Here is a 13,111-nt window from a genome sequence, read left to right as displayed (position 1 = left end):
GCAACCCACCCAAACCCATTCCCCTACATTTACCCCTTCACCTAACACTACGGGCAATTTAGTATGGCCAATTCACCTAATTCTGCACATTTTTGGACTGTGGGAGGAAACTGGAGCACCCGGAGGAAACCCACAGCAATTGATAGAAAGTATTAAGCGATTTCATAACCAATGGATCCGATTTAAGCTCTGCAATCCTGCGAAATCTAGCTGTGAATGGTGGTGGATAATTAAACAATTCACTGAAGAAGAGAGCTCCTCAAACATGTTTTTGCTCCATGATTGGAGAGTTGAGTACATTACTGCAAAAGATAAGGCTCATTAATTTGCATAAATCTTCAGCAAGAAGGGCCAAAACCACCCCTCTCCCATTTATCTCTCAGCCCCCTCGCCCACAAGCTTCATTCCTGATTAAGGGCTTATGCCCGAAACATAGATTCTCCTGCTCTTTGCATGCTCCCTGACCTCCTGTGCTTTTCCAGCACCACACTCTGGACCCATATTCTGACCGTCATCAGGACAAATCCAACCAGGCCACTTACTGCCAATCAGTCTACTCTGACCATTAGAAAAATTATGGAAGAGGTAATCAACACTGCTATCAAGCAGCACTTGCATAGCAATAACCTGCTCACTGACACTCAATTTGGGTTCCACCAGAATCACCCTGCTCCTGTTTTCATTACAGCCTTACTTCAAACATGGACAATAAAGCTGAAGTCCAGAGGTGAGGTGAGAGTGACTGCCCTTGACAGCAGTATCACGTTTGACTGACTGTGGCATCAAGGGTCCCTAGCAAAACTAGAATGGATAGGAGTCTGGGGAAGTTTCTCCACTGGTTGAAGTCCTGTCTGGCAGAAGGAAGTTGGTTGTGGTTGCTGGATCTCGAATAGCTCAGCTTCAGGACATCTCTGCAGGCATTCTTCAGGGTAGTGTCCTTGGTCTTACCATCTTCAGCTTCATCATTGACCTTCCCTCCTCCTCAAGGTCAGAAGTGAGGATGTTTGCTTCTGACTTTAGTGTTCACCATTTGCGATGAAGCAATCCATGCCTAAAAGCAGCAATACTGAGGATACTGAGGCAGTATCCAGGTTTGGACTGATGTGGCAAGCAAGATTCATGCCATGCAAGGGCCAAACGGTGACTATCTAGCCATCCCCCAAGGCATTCAATGCCATTACTATCACTGAATCCGCCACTGTCAACATCCTGGAGGTTACCATTGAAACTAAACAGGACTAGCAATATTAGCACTGTGGCTACAAGAGCAGGTCAGAGATCTGGCATCATGTCGTGAGCAAGTCTTCTCTTCCCTTCCGAAAATCATCTCTCTATCTACAAGGCATAAATCAGGAGTGCGTTGGAATTCTCCCCACTTGCCTGGGTGACTGCAGCTCCAACAAGCTTGACACCATTCACAATAAAGAAGCCTGCTTGACTGATGCCACATTCACAAATATTTACTTCCTGCATCACTGACGCCCAGTGTACCATCTATAAAATGCGCCACAGAAATTCACCAAGGCTTGGTGCACATAACTTCCAAACCTACAGCCACTAATATCTAAAAAGATGAGAGCAGCAGATACATAGCAATACCACCACTTGCAAAATTACCCTCCAAGCCACTCAACATTCTGACTTGAAAGTATATTGCTATTCCTTCAGTGTTGCCTGGTTTAAATCTTAGAAATCCCTGCCTAATGGCATTATAGATAGATGCAAAGTAGATGGACTGCAGTAGTTCAGGAAGGCAGCTGGCCAACATAATCTTGTTGGCAAAATGTGCCAATCTTCAGGAAGTAGATGTTATCTTAACTGCTACCTACCAAGGATAACCAACAGATGTAACCCTGGTGTATTAGGAAAACTGGGGGAAAGTTTATCCATGTCACTACCTTTTCAGCAGAAATTTGGGAAGGGCAATAAATGTAGGCCCACATTCCCATAAATGAATTTAAAAATAAATTAGTCTAGTAAACACTCATACTAACTGTTGCAAGAGTTCTCGTATGGAAGTTGGCTATTGTGCCTTGTCTAACGTTTGGTAATGGAATGCTCTTGGTGGTGGGGGGAAAGAGAGAAACCATTTAGCTTATTAATTACTGTGATTTTTAAGCCCTCTCAATCTGCAGTGCTTGTACAAGGACAGGAACCTCTGACTGCCTCCATGCTTGCTGCAGCCCCTCCTCAGGAACAGAAGCAGATGCTGGGTAAGTGAAATCTGAAGCCCATCTGCCATGTGGCTGCAATAAAAATTAACCAAGTATTAGGTATGGTTTTGAGTTGTCAAATATTGAGACATCATTGGAAATCAAAAGTGCTGGATTATTTAATACAAATGCAAAGTGATTGGTAAGCATGCATTGACTTCTCAATTATCTGCTGTTGAATTCAATTCATTGACAGACCTATCCTGTTCTGTTCCATTTTCAGGTGAACGTCTATTCCCCTTGATCCAGAGTATGCACCCTTCCTTGGCCGGAAAGATCACTGGAATGCTCCTAGAGATAGATAACTCCGAGCTGCTACACATGTTGGAGTCCCCAGAATCACTCCGGTCAAAGGTATACTGATTCAGATTAATTATTATGTGGCTGTTGGTAAAGACTCGCTTTAATATCCAAATGACTGCTATAATTTTAAAGATAATAGGACATTGCCTGGGCTGAGATAAAAATGGTTTTCAGCAAAAAATACACCCATCTCTCTGGATTTTAAAGCTGCCTCACAATTTGCTTGTTCCTGTGGAGGCTCATTTTCAGATCCTCCTTTCTAATTGTGGGCTGGTCCATTGACAATAGCAGAATCTGAGGGTGATTTTTCCACACAACAAATAAAATTTATACATGGTTAGGTTTTCCAGGACATGCAGGGGTATTTGGATGTGAAAGCCCAGTACAGGCTGGGTGCCTAGCAATAATTCACTAGTTTAGACTTTTTGAAGACTTGATCTTTTTCATGCAAGTGAAATTTCAAAGAAAGATATCTAACAACTTTTATTAAAATATTGAGAAATATTACTTAGAATCATAGAATGCCTACAGTGTGGAAACAGGCCATTGGACCCAACAAGTCCACACTGACCCTCCAAAGAGTATCCTTACCCTATTACTCTACATTTCTCGTGTCTAATGCAGTTAACCTACACTCCCCTGAACACTGTGGGCAATTTAGCATGGCCACTTCACCTAACCTGCACATCTTTGGATTGCGGGAGGGAACCGGAGCACTTGGAGGAAACCACACAGGCATGGGGAGAATGTGCAAACTCCGCACACACAGTTGCCATTGGCTGGAATTGAACCCGGGTCCCTGGCGCTATTAGTGCTAACCACTGAGCCACCGTGCCATGCTGCCCCATTTCATGGAATGCTGTACACGTTGTATAGCGAGTTGTGATTTGTGTGTATATGCAATCTGTCTTCTGCAGGTTGAAGAAGCTGTGGCCGTACTACAAGCCCATCAAGCCAAGAAAGAGGCTGCCCAGAAGGCAGCTGTGGTTGTAGCTACATCCTAATTTGGGAATGAGATGTGCAATGGTAAGAGTTTGAATCATTGATTGACCTCCAATATAGGTCAGTTTTTTGTTGACTAATTTAATTGGTGGAGGGGTTCCCATAGATCACATGGGATTCAGGATGAGCTTGCCAGTTGAATACAAATTGACTTGATGGTAAGAGATAGAGAGTGGTGGTGGATGGTTGTTTTTTTGAACTGGTGGCCTGTGACCCAGTGGTGTTCCACAGCGTTCGTTATTGGGCCCACTTTTCTTTCTCATTTATATAAATGATTTGGATGAGAATATAGGAGGCATAGTTAGTAAGTTTGTGGATGACACCAAAATTGATAGAATAGTGGACAATGACAAAGATTATCTAAGATTACAGAGATCTTGATCAGTTGGGCAATGGGTTGAGGATTGGCAGATGGAGTTTAATTTGAATAAATGTGATGTATTATATTTTGGTAAAACAAACATAGGCAAGACTTGTACAATTTGTGGTAGAACAGAGAGACCTAGGGGTTCAGGTAAATAATTATTTGAAATTTCTGTCACAGGTAGACAAGGTGGTTAAGGTGTTTAGCACACTTACCTTCATTGTTCAGATCTTTTGAGTACAAGATATGAAATGTCATTTAGAGGTTGTACAGAATGTTAGTGAGGTATCTTCTGGAGTACTGTGTGCGGTTCTGCTCATCCTACTTTAGGATGGATATTATTAAATTGGAGAGGGTTCAGAAAAGATTTAGCAGGATATTGCCAGGAATGGAAGGTTTGAGTTATAAGGGGAGGTTGGTTGGGCTGGGACCTTTTTCACTGCAGTCTTTTCCCTAGGGTGGGGAAATTCAAACCCGGGGGACATATTTTTAAGATAAGAGGAGAATGATTTAAAAAGGACATGAGAGGCACCTTTTTTTTTTAACACAGTAGTTCATGTGTGGAATGAACTGCCAGAGGAAGTGGTGGATGTAGATACAATTATAACATTTAAAAGATATTTGGATAAGTTCATGAATAGGAAGACTTTGGAGGGATATGGGCCAAATGCAGGTAATTGGGACGAGTTTGGTTTAGAAACATAATTGGCATGGATTAGTTGGATGGAAGAGTCTGTTCGAATCTATAAAGTGTGTAGTTGGAAACATAGCAGGTCAGGCAACATTGAGGAGCAAGGGAGTTGATATTTTACGCAAAACGTTTCATCAGAAGGTGAAGGGGAAGGGCTGAAAAATAAATGGGGTTGGGCTAGGGGAAAGGTAAGTGGGATGGCAATAGGTGGGCAAAGGTAGGTGTTTGTGATCAGTCAGTGGAAAGTGTGGAGTGGATTGGTGGGAAGGAAGATGGACAGGTAGGTCAGATCAAGAGGGTGGAGTCTGTTTTCATGCTCTATGACTCTGTGCCTATGACTGATATTTTTTCTAGCCTTCAGGACAAGGGGACCATAGTTCCTGGAGAACTAAGCAAAACTATAGGAACAGAAAAGTGACATGGGAGTTTTGAACCCAACCAGAAAAGTGACATGAGAGTTTGTCCAATATCATCAAAAAATATATATCACAAGTGCCTGTGAAAGAGGAAGGGAACTCCAACAAATAAAGTGATCGGATTAAAGTTTTACTTGGATCAGTATTTGTTTTTCATTGCTGATTTATACAAACTGTTTCCAGCAGGGTCAGAATCTAGGTTATGTTTTCCTTTTGCTGAAGAATTTGTGACAATTTCTCGAACAAAAGTATTTTTTAAATACTTCTGAGAAATGTGGAGTATTTCCAGATTCATTGGAGGACAATTCTTCTAACAACAGTGTACTAATGGTGATTGGTTACTTTATACAGTATTAGACCTCAGGGGGATTATTTGTGCAAAAGTGACTATAATATTATTAGATTTAACTCATCAGACAAATCAAAGTCACCAAGGATTTAATTCTAGTCTCAGATTTCAAGAGCTTTGTTTAGGAAGCTGGACAAGGATTGTCCTAGAAAGCAGGGTTATGACAAAATAGAATGGTTTTAAAACCATCTTGATGGAAACGAAGTCTGGATGTTCCCAAGGAAAATGAGTTCATGGTAAAACAAGTCATATGGCTTATGGTTGTGCAAGGACAAGTAAGACTTGACCACAAATACTCATACAGTTAAATAAACATGGTTGTCACAAAAGGGATCAGTACTGAGTTGTGAGACATTAGAACCTGCTATCAAAGTAGCCAGTAGGTTATTGGTGAAGACAGACATTTGCAGTAGCAATGATAAAAACATTTTTAGTTTTGTTAGAAGTAAGTGCAATTAAGGATTGTTTAGTGCTGTTGAATTTCTGCTACTCATTTCAGGTGAATTTCCTGAGCACGACAAAGATATTAAATTTCTACTTTACATTAATCTTCACTCCAGCAGATTGCTGTGTTACATTAATGCAATAATGCATTAATTTCCAAGTTTTTGTGGATGTCAAACTAAAAATGTGAGTTTGAGGAGGTTTCAAAGAGGCTGCAAGGAGTTTTGCAGAGTAAGCGATCAAGAAATGGCAGTTAGACTATAATAAGTGGGAGGTTGTCCACTTTGGTTGGAGGAGAAAGTGAGGTCTGCAGATGCCCGCTGCGCTTTTCCAGCAACACACTTTGGTTGGAGGATTGGAGTGCAGAATGGGAAGTGTTGATGTCTGTCCAAAGGGATAGATCAACAAACATGTAGAGTTAGACCCCATCTACTACCCCCTGAGAAAAAAATGGGAAATTACATCACTACAGGAAATGATGTCACCACAGGAAATGACATCACCAACCCAAAGAAACCCAAACATATAAATAGAAAGCAGGAATTATCAACAGTGCTTCGCCCAGAGGCCCACTGAAGATGTTACTTAGGGTGACAAAATGCCTGGAAATGAACCTTTCAGCTCAGCGATCAAACCTACATCCAGAACCTCAACCTGAGCTACAAATCTTCTCAAAACTCACTAACTGGTTTGCTAGTTGGTATTTTACTTTGGATTCAATCAGTTTTATTAATTTTAAAATAGTAACATTGTTTGAACTGTAGTTTTAAGTTCCAGTAATATTCCTGTTATATGACACACAGCAAGGTGGTTCTGGTAAATCAATAATGCTGGTTACCTATTGCAGTTTGTGATAATTAGTCAGTATGAAATAAAAACTTGTTGACTTACAGTGCAATATGTTGAGGCTTCAACCTTTGAACCATTTGATTTTTTCACTGCAAATACTGAAGGAAAAGTACTTCAATTTGCAGACAATTCTTTTGCAGTCACTTCTAACTGACAACATGGGTATTTTTATATAGTAACAACGATACGTGGGGTTGGGGAGCTATCGGAGATTCAGTCATTGGAAAGTTCCAGTTGGAGAGGAGCCAGATAATGAAATGTTTTACTTTTTTCTTTGCAGATTGCCAACAACCAAGGATTCCACAAGTTTTGATTCAGATATATTCAGACTGGATGCGTGGATAGTGCTTAGCTTTGAGAAAAAAACAAAAAACATTGCAAAATTTCAAATAACCAGATCCTGAAACATTTTAAATGTACCTTAAGAATTTAAAAGAAATATATTTTGATAAATCAACTATAAAATTATCAAGCAGGGCACCACTTTGATTTAGAACTTGTTTTGTTTTGAAAATGGATATCTGTGGCCAGGATAGATTTATTTATTTTTTCCTTCTCTTTAAAGGACAGGAAATAAAAGGTTAAGGGTATGAGAATGGAGCGAGATTTTATTTTGCAGTTGAGTTTTTATCATTAAGGTGTGTTTTAATTTTTAAAACTCAAGTTTGCCTAAATCTGGAAAAGTGTGTTTCTGATTGGGGAAGGGAGAAACCAATAAAGAAAACTCTTTCACTACAGTGTGTCAGTTGTCATCATTTGCACTTTGATTTGATCTTTTCACATATGTTTTATTTGTTAGGTTTTGTAGTTTAGTTGACTATTTAAATTAGGGAAGTGGAACTTCAGAAGTAAACAATAATTATTTTAAAATAATGATAGAATGCTGATAATACCTTGACACATTTGCAGTTTCTCATTGAAGTAGCAGTGGATACCAGATAGGAACTCCAGGGCTCTGGCCTTGCACAACATCAGTGGGTCTGTCACCATCATACAAGTCGACTATTGTTCCACCCTCATTTTCAATTTGGTCAATTTCCTCCGAGCTGAAAGGAAATCTTCTAATAAAAATGTTACAAATATTTCATGGCTGTGAACTGACATCGGGATGCTTAAGTTCAAAACTAGGTGATGGTACTGTTTCTCCATCAATAATGGGGAAGTCTGTGTTGTCGCCATGGTTAGACAAAATACTGTGTGAATACTTTCCAAATGGGAAAAAATGTAACTGAATCAATGTGCATCTCCTGATAGTTGTTTAGAAAACTGAGAATACTGGTCTCAGAAGAGAAGATTCACTTCAGTTTGGAGGAGAGAATATAAGACAAGCAAATGTGAAAGTGTAACAGTTTCTTTTGAATGATCATTTCTGCTTCACTTGAAATAAACATTGTATTCAAACATGGTATAATGCATGGATTTGCCAGTTTTGTCTTTGCTTCCACTTGATGTCATAAGAAAATCTGGAAACCTTTCATGATACAAATCAAACAGGAATACAGCAGCTACAGCCAGCAACATTAATTAACAGCACAAATATTAATCAGGATTTCATTTTAAGGCCGATTTGGCATCAATCATACAGATCAGCCCATTCCTTTGACATTAGAATTTAAACATTTTACATTATGAATAATTGTTCCAAACAAATGACTGGAAACATACATAATATGCTCGTTTTAGCTTAAAAAGTCCATTTTTCTATAATAGTCAAATCAACAATCCTATCTTCTAAACCTTTACAGATAGCTAGTAAAATAAGGTTAAATTTCAAGGCAATTTTTTGCATTGTGGAGCAAATTTCCCTTAGTGACATAGAAGACAGTTTTCAGAGCAAATTGCTCAAGAAATTCTAAAGTGATAAAACTCAAAATCAACAAAAGCTTGTCTTGAAAATGTATCATTTTAGGCTTAACAAAATGCTTCTTGACTTAAGGAACACAAAGTTAATTCTGTCTTCTCTGGATGTCTTACTGTTCCAATATCAGGATGCAACCTGGTTTCATGATCCAAGAGCGTAAAAAGTGCATTTCATGTGGTGGTGTCAGGCATTTTTTTCATGCAATTTAGGTACTGTAACTAAGGATTGATTTTATTTTCTGATTATGTGCCATAACCTGCAAAGTTAACATAGGATTACAGGCCTTGTGTATAAATGACATGGGGAAATTGTGAAAATATAAATCATGGAGTCCTGATGGGTCAGAACTGTGACCTACTGAACAAATCTGGAAATTCAAAGTTTGTGAGAAGATTTGTAGCTCGGGTGCTTGTTGTTGTGGTTCTGTTCGCCGAGCTGGGAATTTGTGTTCCAGACGTTTCGTCCCCTGTCTAGGTGACATCCTCGGTGCTTGGGAACCTCCTCTGAAGCACTTCTGTGATGTTTCCTCCAGCATTTATAGTGGTTTGAATCTGCCGCTTTCGGTTGTCAGTTCCAGCTGTCCGTTGCAGTGATCAGTATATTGGGTCCAGGTTGATGTGCTTATTGATTGAATCTGTGGATGAGTGCCATCCCTCTAGGAATTCCCTGGCTGTTCTCTGTTTGGCTTGTTCTATTAAAGTAGTGTTGTCCCAGTCGAATTCATGTTGCTTGTCATCTGCGTGTGTGGCTACTAAGGATAGCTGGTCGTGTCGTTTCGTGGCTAGTTGGTGTTCATGGATGCGGATCGTTAGCTGTCTTTCTATTTGTCCTGTGTAGTGTTTTGTGCAGTCCTTGCATGGGATTTTGTACACGACATTGGTTTTGCTCATGCTGGGTATCGGGTCCTTCGTTCTGGTGAGTTGTCTGAGAGTGGCTGTTGGTTTGTGTGCTTTGAGTCCTAGTGGTCGCAGTAGTCTGCCTGTCAGTTCGGAAATGCTCTTGTATGGTAGTGTGGCTCGTCCTTTGGGTTGCGGCATGTCCTCATTCCGTTGCCTTTCCCTTAGACATCTGTTGATGAAATTGCACGGGTATCCGATTTTGGGGAATACATTGTATCGGTGTTCTTCTTCCTCTTTTTGCAGTTCTGGTGTACTGCAGTGTGTTGTGGCCCTTTTGAATAGTGTCTTGATGCAACTTCTTTTGTGTGTGTCGGGGTGGTTGCTTTCGTAGTTCAGGACTTGGTCTGTGTGTGTGGCTTTCCTGTATACCTTTGTGGTGAATTCTCCGTTCGGTGTTCTCCTGTACCATCACGTCTAGGAATGGGAGTTGGTTATCCTTTTCTTCCTCTCTAGTGAATCGGATTCCTGTGAGTGTGGTGTTGATGATCCGGTGTATGTTCTCTATTTCTGTGTTTTTAATGATTACAAAGGTGTCATCCACATATCTGACCCAGAGTTTGGGTTGAATTTGCACTAAGACTGTTTGTTCTAATCTTTGCATTACTGCTTCTGCTATGAGCCCAGAGATGGGTGAGCCCATGGGTGTGCCGTTGATTTGTTCATATATTTGGTTGTTGAATGTGAAATGTGTTGTGAGGCACAGGTCCAGTAGTTTGAGTATGCTGTCTTTGTTGATAGGTTCAACGTCCTGTTATCTGTTCTGTGTGTCCAGCAGATTGGCTATTGTTTCTCTGGCTAGGGTTTTGTTGATAGAGGTGAACAGTGCCGTTACATCGAATGAGACCATGGTTTCTTCCTTGTCTATGTGTATATTTCTGATGTCCAAGAATTCCTGTGTTGATTGTATAGCATGTCTGGATCCGCTGATCAGGTGTTTCAGTTTCTGCTGTAGTTCTTTAGCACCTAAAGTGCACAAACCAGACATCCAACTCAGACCCACAGTATCACTACCAGGGATACCATCACACAAACTGGCTAAAGAACTACAGCAGAAACTGAAACACCTGATCAGCGGATCCAGACACTCTATACAATCAATTCTTGGACATCATCAGAAATATACACATAGACAAGGAAGAAACCATGGTCTCATTCAATGTAACGGCACTGTTCACCTCTATCGACAAAACCCTAGCCAGAGAAACAATAGCCAACCTATTGGACATACAGAACAGACAACAGGATGTTGAACCTATCAACAAAGACGGCATACTCAAACTACTGGACCTGTGCCTCACAACACACTTCACATTCAACAACCAAATATATGAACAAATCAACGGCACACCCATGGGCTCACCCATCTCTGGGCTCATAGCAGAAGCGTTAATGCAAAGATTAGAACAAACAGTCTTACCGCAAATTCAACCCCAACTCTGGGTCAGATATGTGGATGACACCTTTGTAATCATTAAAAACACAGAAATAGAGAACATACATCGGATCATCAACGCCACACTCACAGGAATCCGATTCACTAGAGAGGAAGAAAAGGACAACCAACTTCCATTCCTAGACGTGATGGTACAGAGAACACCGAACGGAGAATTCACCACAAAGGTATACGGGAAAGCCACACACAGACTAAGTCCTGAACTACGAAAGCAACCACCCCAACACACACACAAGAAGTTGCATCAAGACACTATTCAAAAGGGCCACAACACACTGCAGTACACCAGAACTGCAAAAAGAGGAAGAACAACACCTATACAATGTATTCCCCAAAAACGGATACCCGTGCAATTTCATCAACAGATGCCTAAGGGAAAGACAACGGAATGAGGACATGCTGCAACCCAAAGGACTAGCCACACTACTATACATCAAGAGCATTTCCGAACTGACAGGCAGAATACTGCGACCACTAGGACTCATAACAGCACACAAACCAACAGCCACTCTCAGACAACAACTCACCAGAACGAAGGACCCGATACCCAGCATGAGCAAAACCAATGTAGTGTACAAAATCCCATGCAAGGACTGCACAAAACACTACATAGGACAAACAGGATGACCGCTAACGATCCACATCCATGAACACCAACTAGCCACGAAACGACACGACCAGCTATCCTTAGTAGCCACACATGCAGATGACAAGCAACATGAATTCGACTGGGACAACACTATTATTATAGGACAAGCCAAACAGAACAGCCAGGGAATTCCTAGAGGCATGGCATTCATCCACAGATTCAATCAATAAGCACATTGACCTGGACCCAACATACCGATCACTGCAGCGGACATCTGGAACTGACAACCGAAAGCGGCAGATTCAAACCACTATAAATGCTGGAGGAAACATCACAGAAGCGCTTCACAGGAGGCTCCCGAGCACTGAGGATGTCACCTAGACAGGGGTCGAAATGTCTGGAACACAAATTCCCAGCTCGGCGAACAGAACCACAACACATCTGGAAATGGATAATTCCAGTTTATGAAACTGAATTTGTTTTTCATTTAATAAAACTGTTATATATCGCCCATATCTATAAATAGAAGAGTTTCCAGCATTAGGGAAGTGCTAAGAGAATATATTAATTAAATCATAACGATTGATAACAAATCCGTTCAAACAAATTTAGGTTTGAGATCTATAAGAATAAACTTGATATTTCTTCCTACTTTTTAATCCCATTCCTGAAGAGGTTCTCTTTGGAATATTGTTTCGAAGCAATCAGATGCCAACTGGTGTTTTGTCCAAGTGTCTCCATTGAGCATTCAATATATTAGCTATTCAACATCATATGGAGGCCCAGTGCTGTCCATGCCCACTTTCATGTATGCACACTTTGCAGATGTCACTGGGTATCTCTCCCTTCTCTGACTGAAAGTTTGTGATCCTGATTGTAGTTCCTAATAAAATCCACTCAAGTGTAGGTTAGTGATTGAACCTGAGACCCTCATTGTCTATTTGGTACAACCTCAACTTCCGAACGATATTGATAATTTTTTTTATACGGAAGGTAATGTACATTGGGAATTGGGGAATAAAAGTAGGCCATTCAACATTTTCAGCTTGTTTTGCTTTTCAATTAGATTTGCGGATGGTAACAAACTGATTGGGGCAATTGAAGGAAGTAGCCAGAGGATACAACTGCTGTAATTGCAATCTCTATAAATATGTTGATAATTGCAAGATTCCACATATTGAAAGGAAACTGGAACACCATGCCTCCCCTATGAAAGGTGTAAAAATAGCTAAAAGTTGAGGAAATTGAAAATAAACTTGAGCTAATTACCAATTTACAGTGAAGCAAAAATAAATATATTGCTGTATTTTATTGCCAAATCAAATTATAAATCCAAGGCTGTCACTAATGTCCTGCATTAAGTTTGGTTCATGTACAAGTTCCAGTCATGGAACACTGCAGAAAAGAGGTCAGAAGCTTGATTTTCAGTGTCGAAGGTTTTATGGAATACCCAGTTGAGAAAGGAACTGAATGAGAAGGAACCTGACAAAAGATATTTTATAGTGAAACCAGTACACAAAGCTGACAGAAACAGATATAAGGTAAAGTAACCATAGTTTTATTCTCTCATTCAAAAATGATGTGGAGGTGCTGGTGTTGGATTGGTGTGTACAAAGTTAAAAATCACACAACACCAGGTTATAGTCCAACAGGTTTATTTGGTTGTCACCCGATGAAG

General features: G+C 40.4%; 1 protein-coding gene across 3 annotated transcripts in view; it reads left to right on the top strand.

Annotated features, from left to right (window-relative positions):
- pabpc4 (poly(A) binding protein, cytoplasmic 4 (inducible form)) overlaps nucleotides 1-7,366 on the top strand; it is a 44,868-nt gene extending 37,502 nt beyond the window's left edge. For all 3 annotated transcript variants that reach the window (XM_043717442.2, XM_043717443.2, XM_087976776.1), the window contains 4 exons: nucleotides 2,120-2,213; nucleotides 2,437-2,567; nucleotides 3,434-3,542; nucleotides 6,912-7,366. In XM_043717442.2, coding sequence (XP_043573377.1) covers nucleotides 2,120-2,213; nucleotides 2,437-2,567; nucleotides 3,434-3,520 — 312 coding nt within the window. In that variant the 3' untranslated portion in view covers nucleotides 3,521-3,542; nucleotides 6,912-7,366. The remainder of the gene's footprint in view (nucleotides 1-2,119; nucleotides 2,214-2,436; nucleotides 2,568-3,433; nucleotides 3,543-6,911) is intronic.
- The last annotated feature ends 5,745 nt before the right edge of the window (nucleotides 7,367-13,111 follow it).

The sequence above is a fragment of the Chiloscyllium plagiosum genome, unplaced genomic scaffold, assembly GCF_037043375.1.
Source record: "Chiloscyllium plagiosum isolate Xiang-an unplaced genomic scaffold, Cpla_swu_hap1 HiC_scaffold_30, whole genome shotgun sequence".
Classification (NCBI taxonomy): domain Eukaryota; kingdom Metazoa; phylum Chordata; class Chondrichthyes; order Orectolobiformes; family Hemiscylliidae; genus Chiloscyllium; species Chiloscyllium plagiosum.
This window is presented reverse-complemented; position numbering and strand designations above follow the sequence as displayed.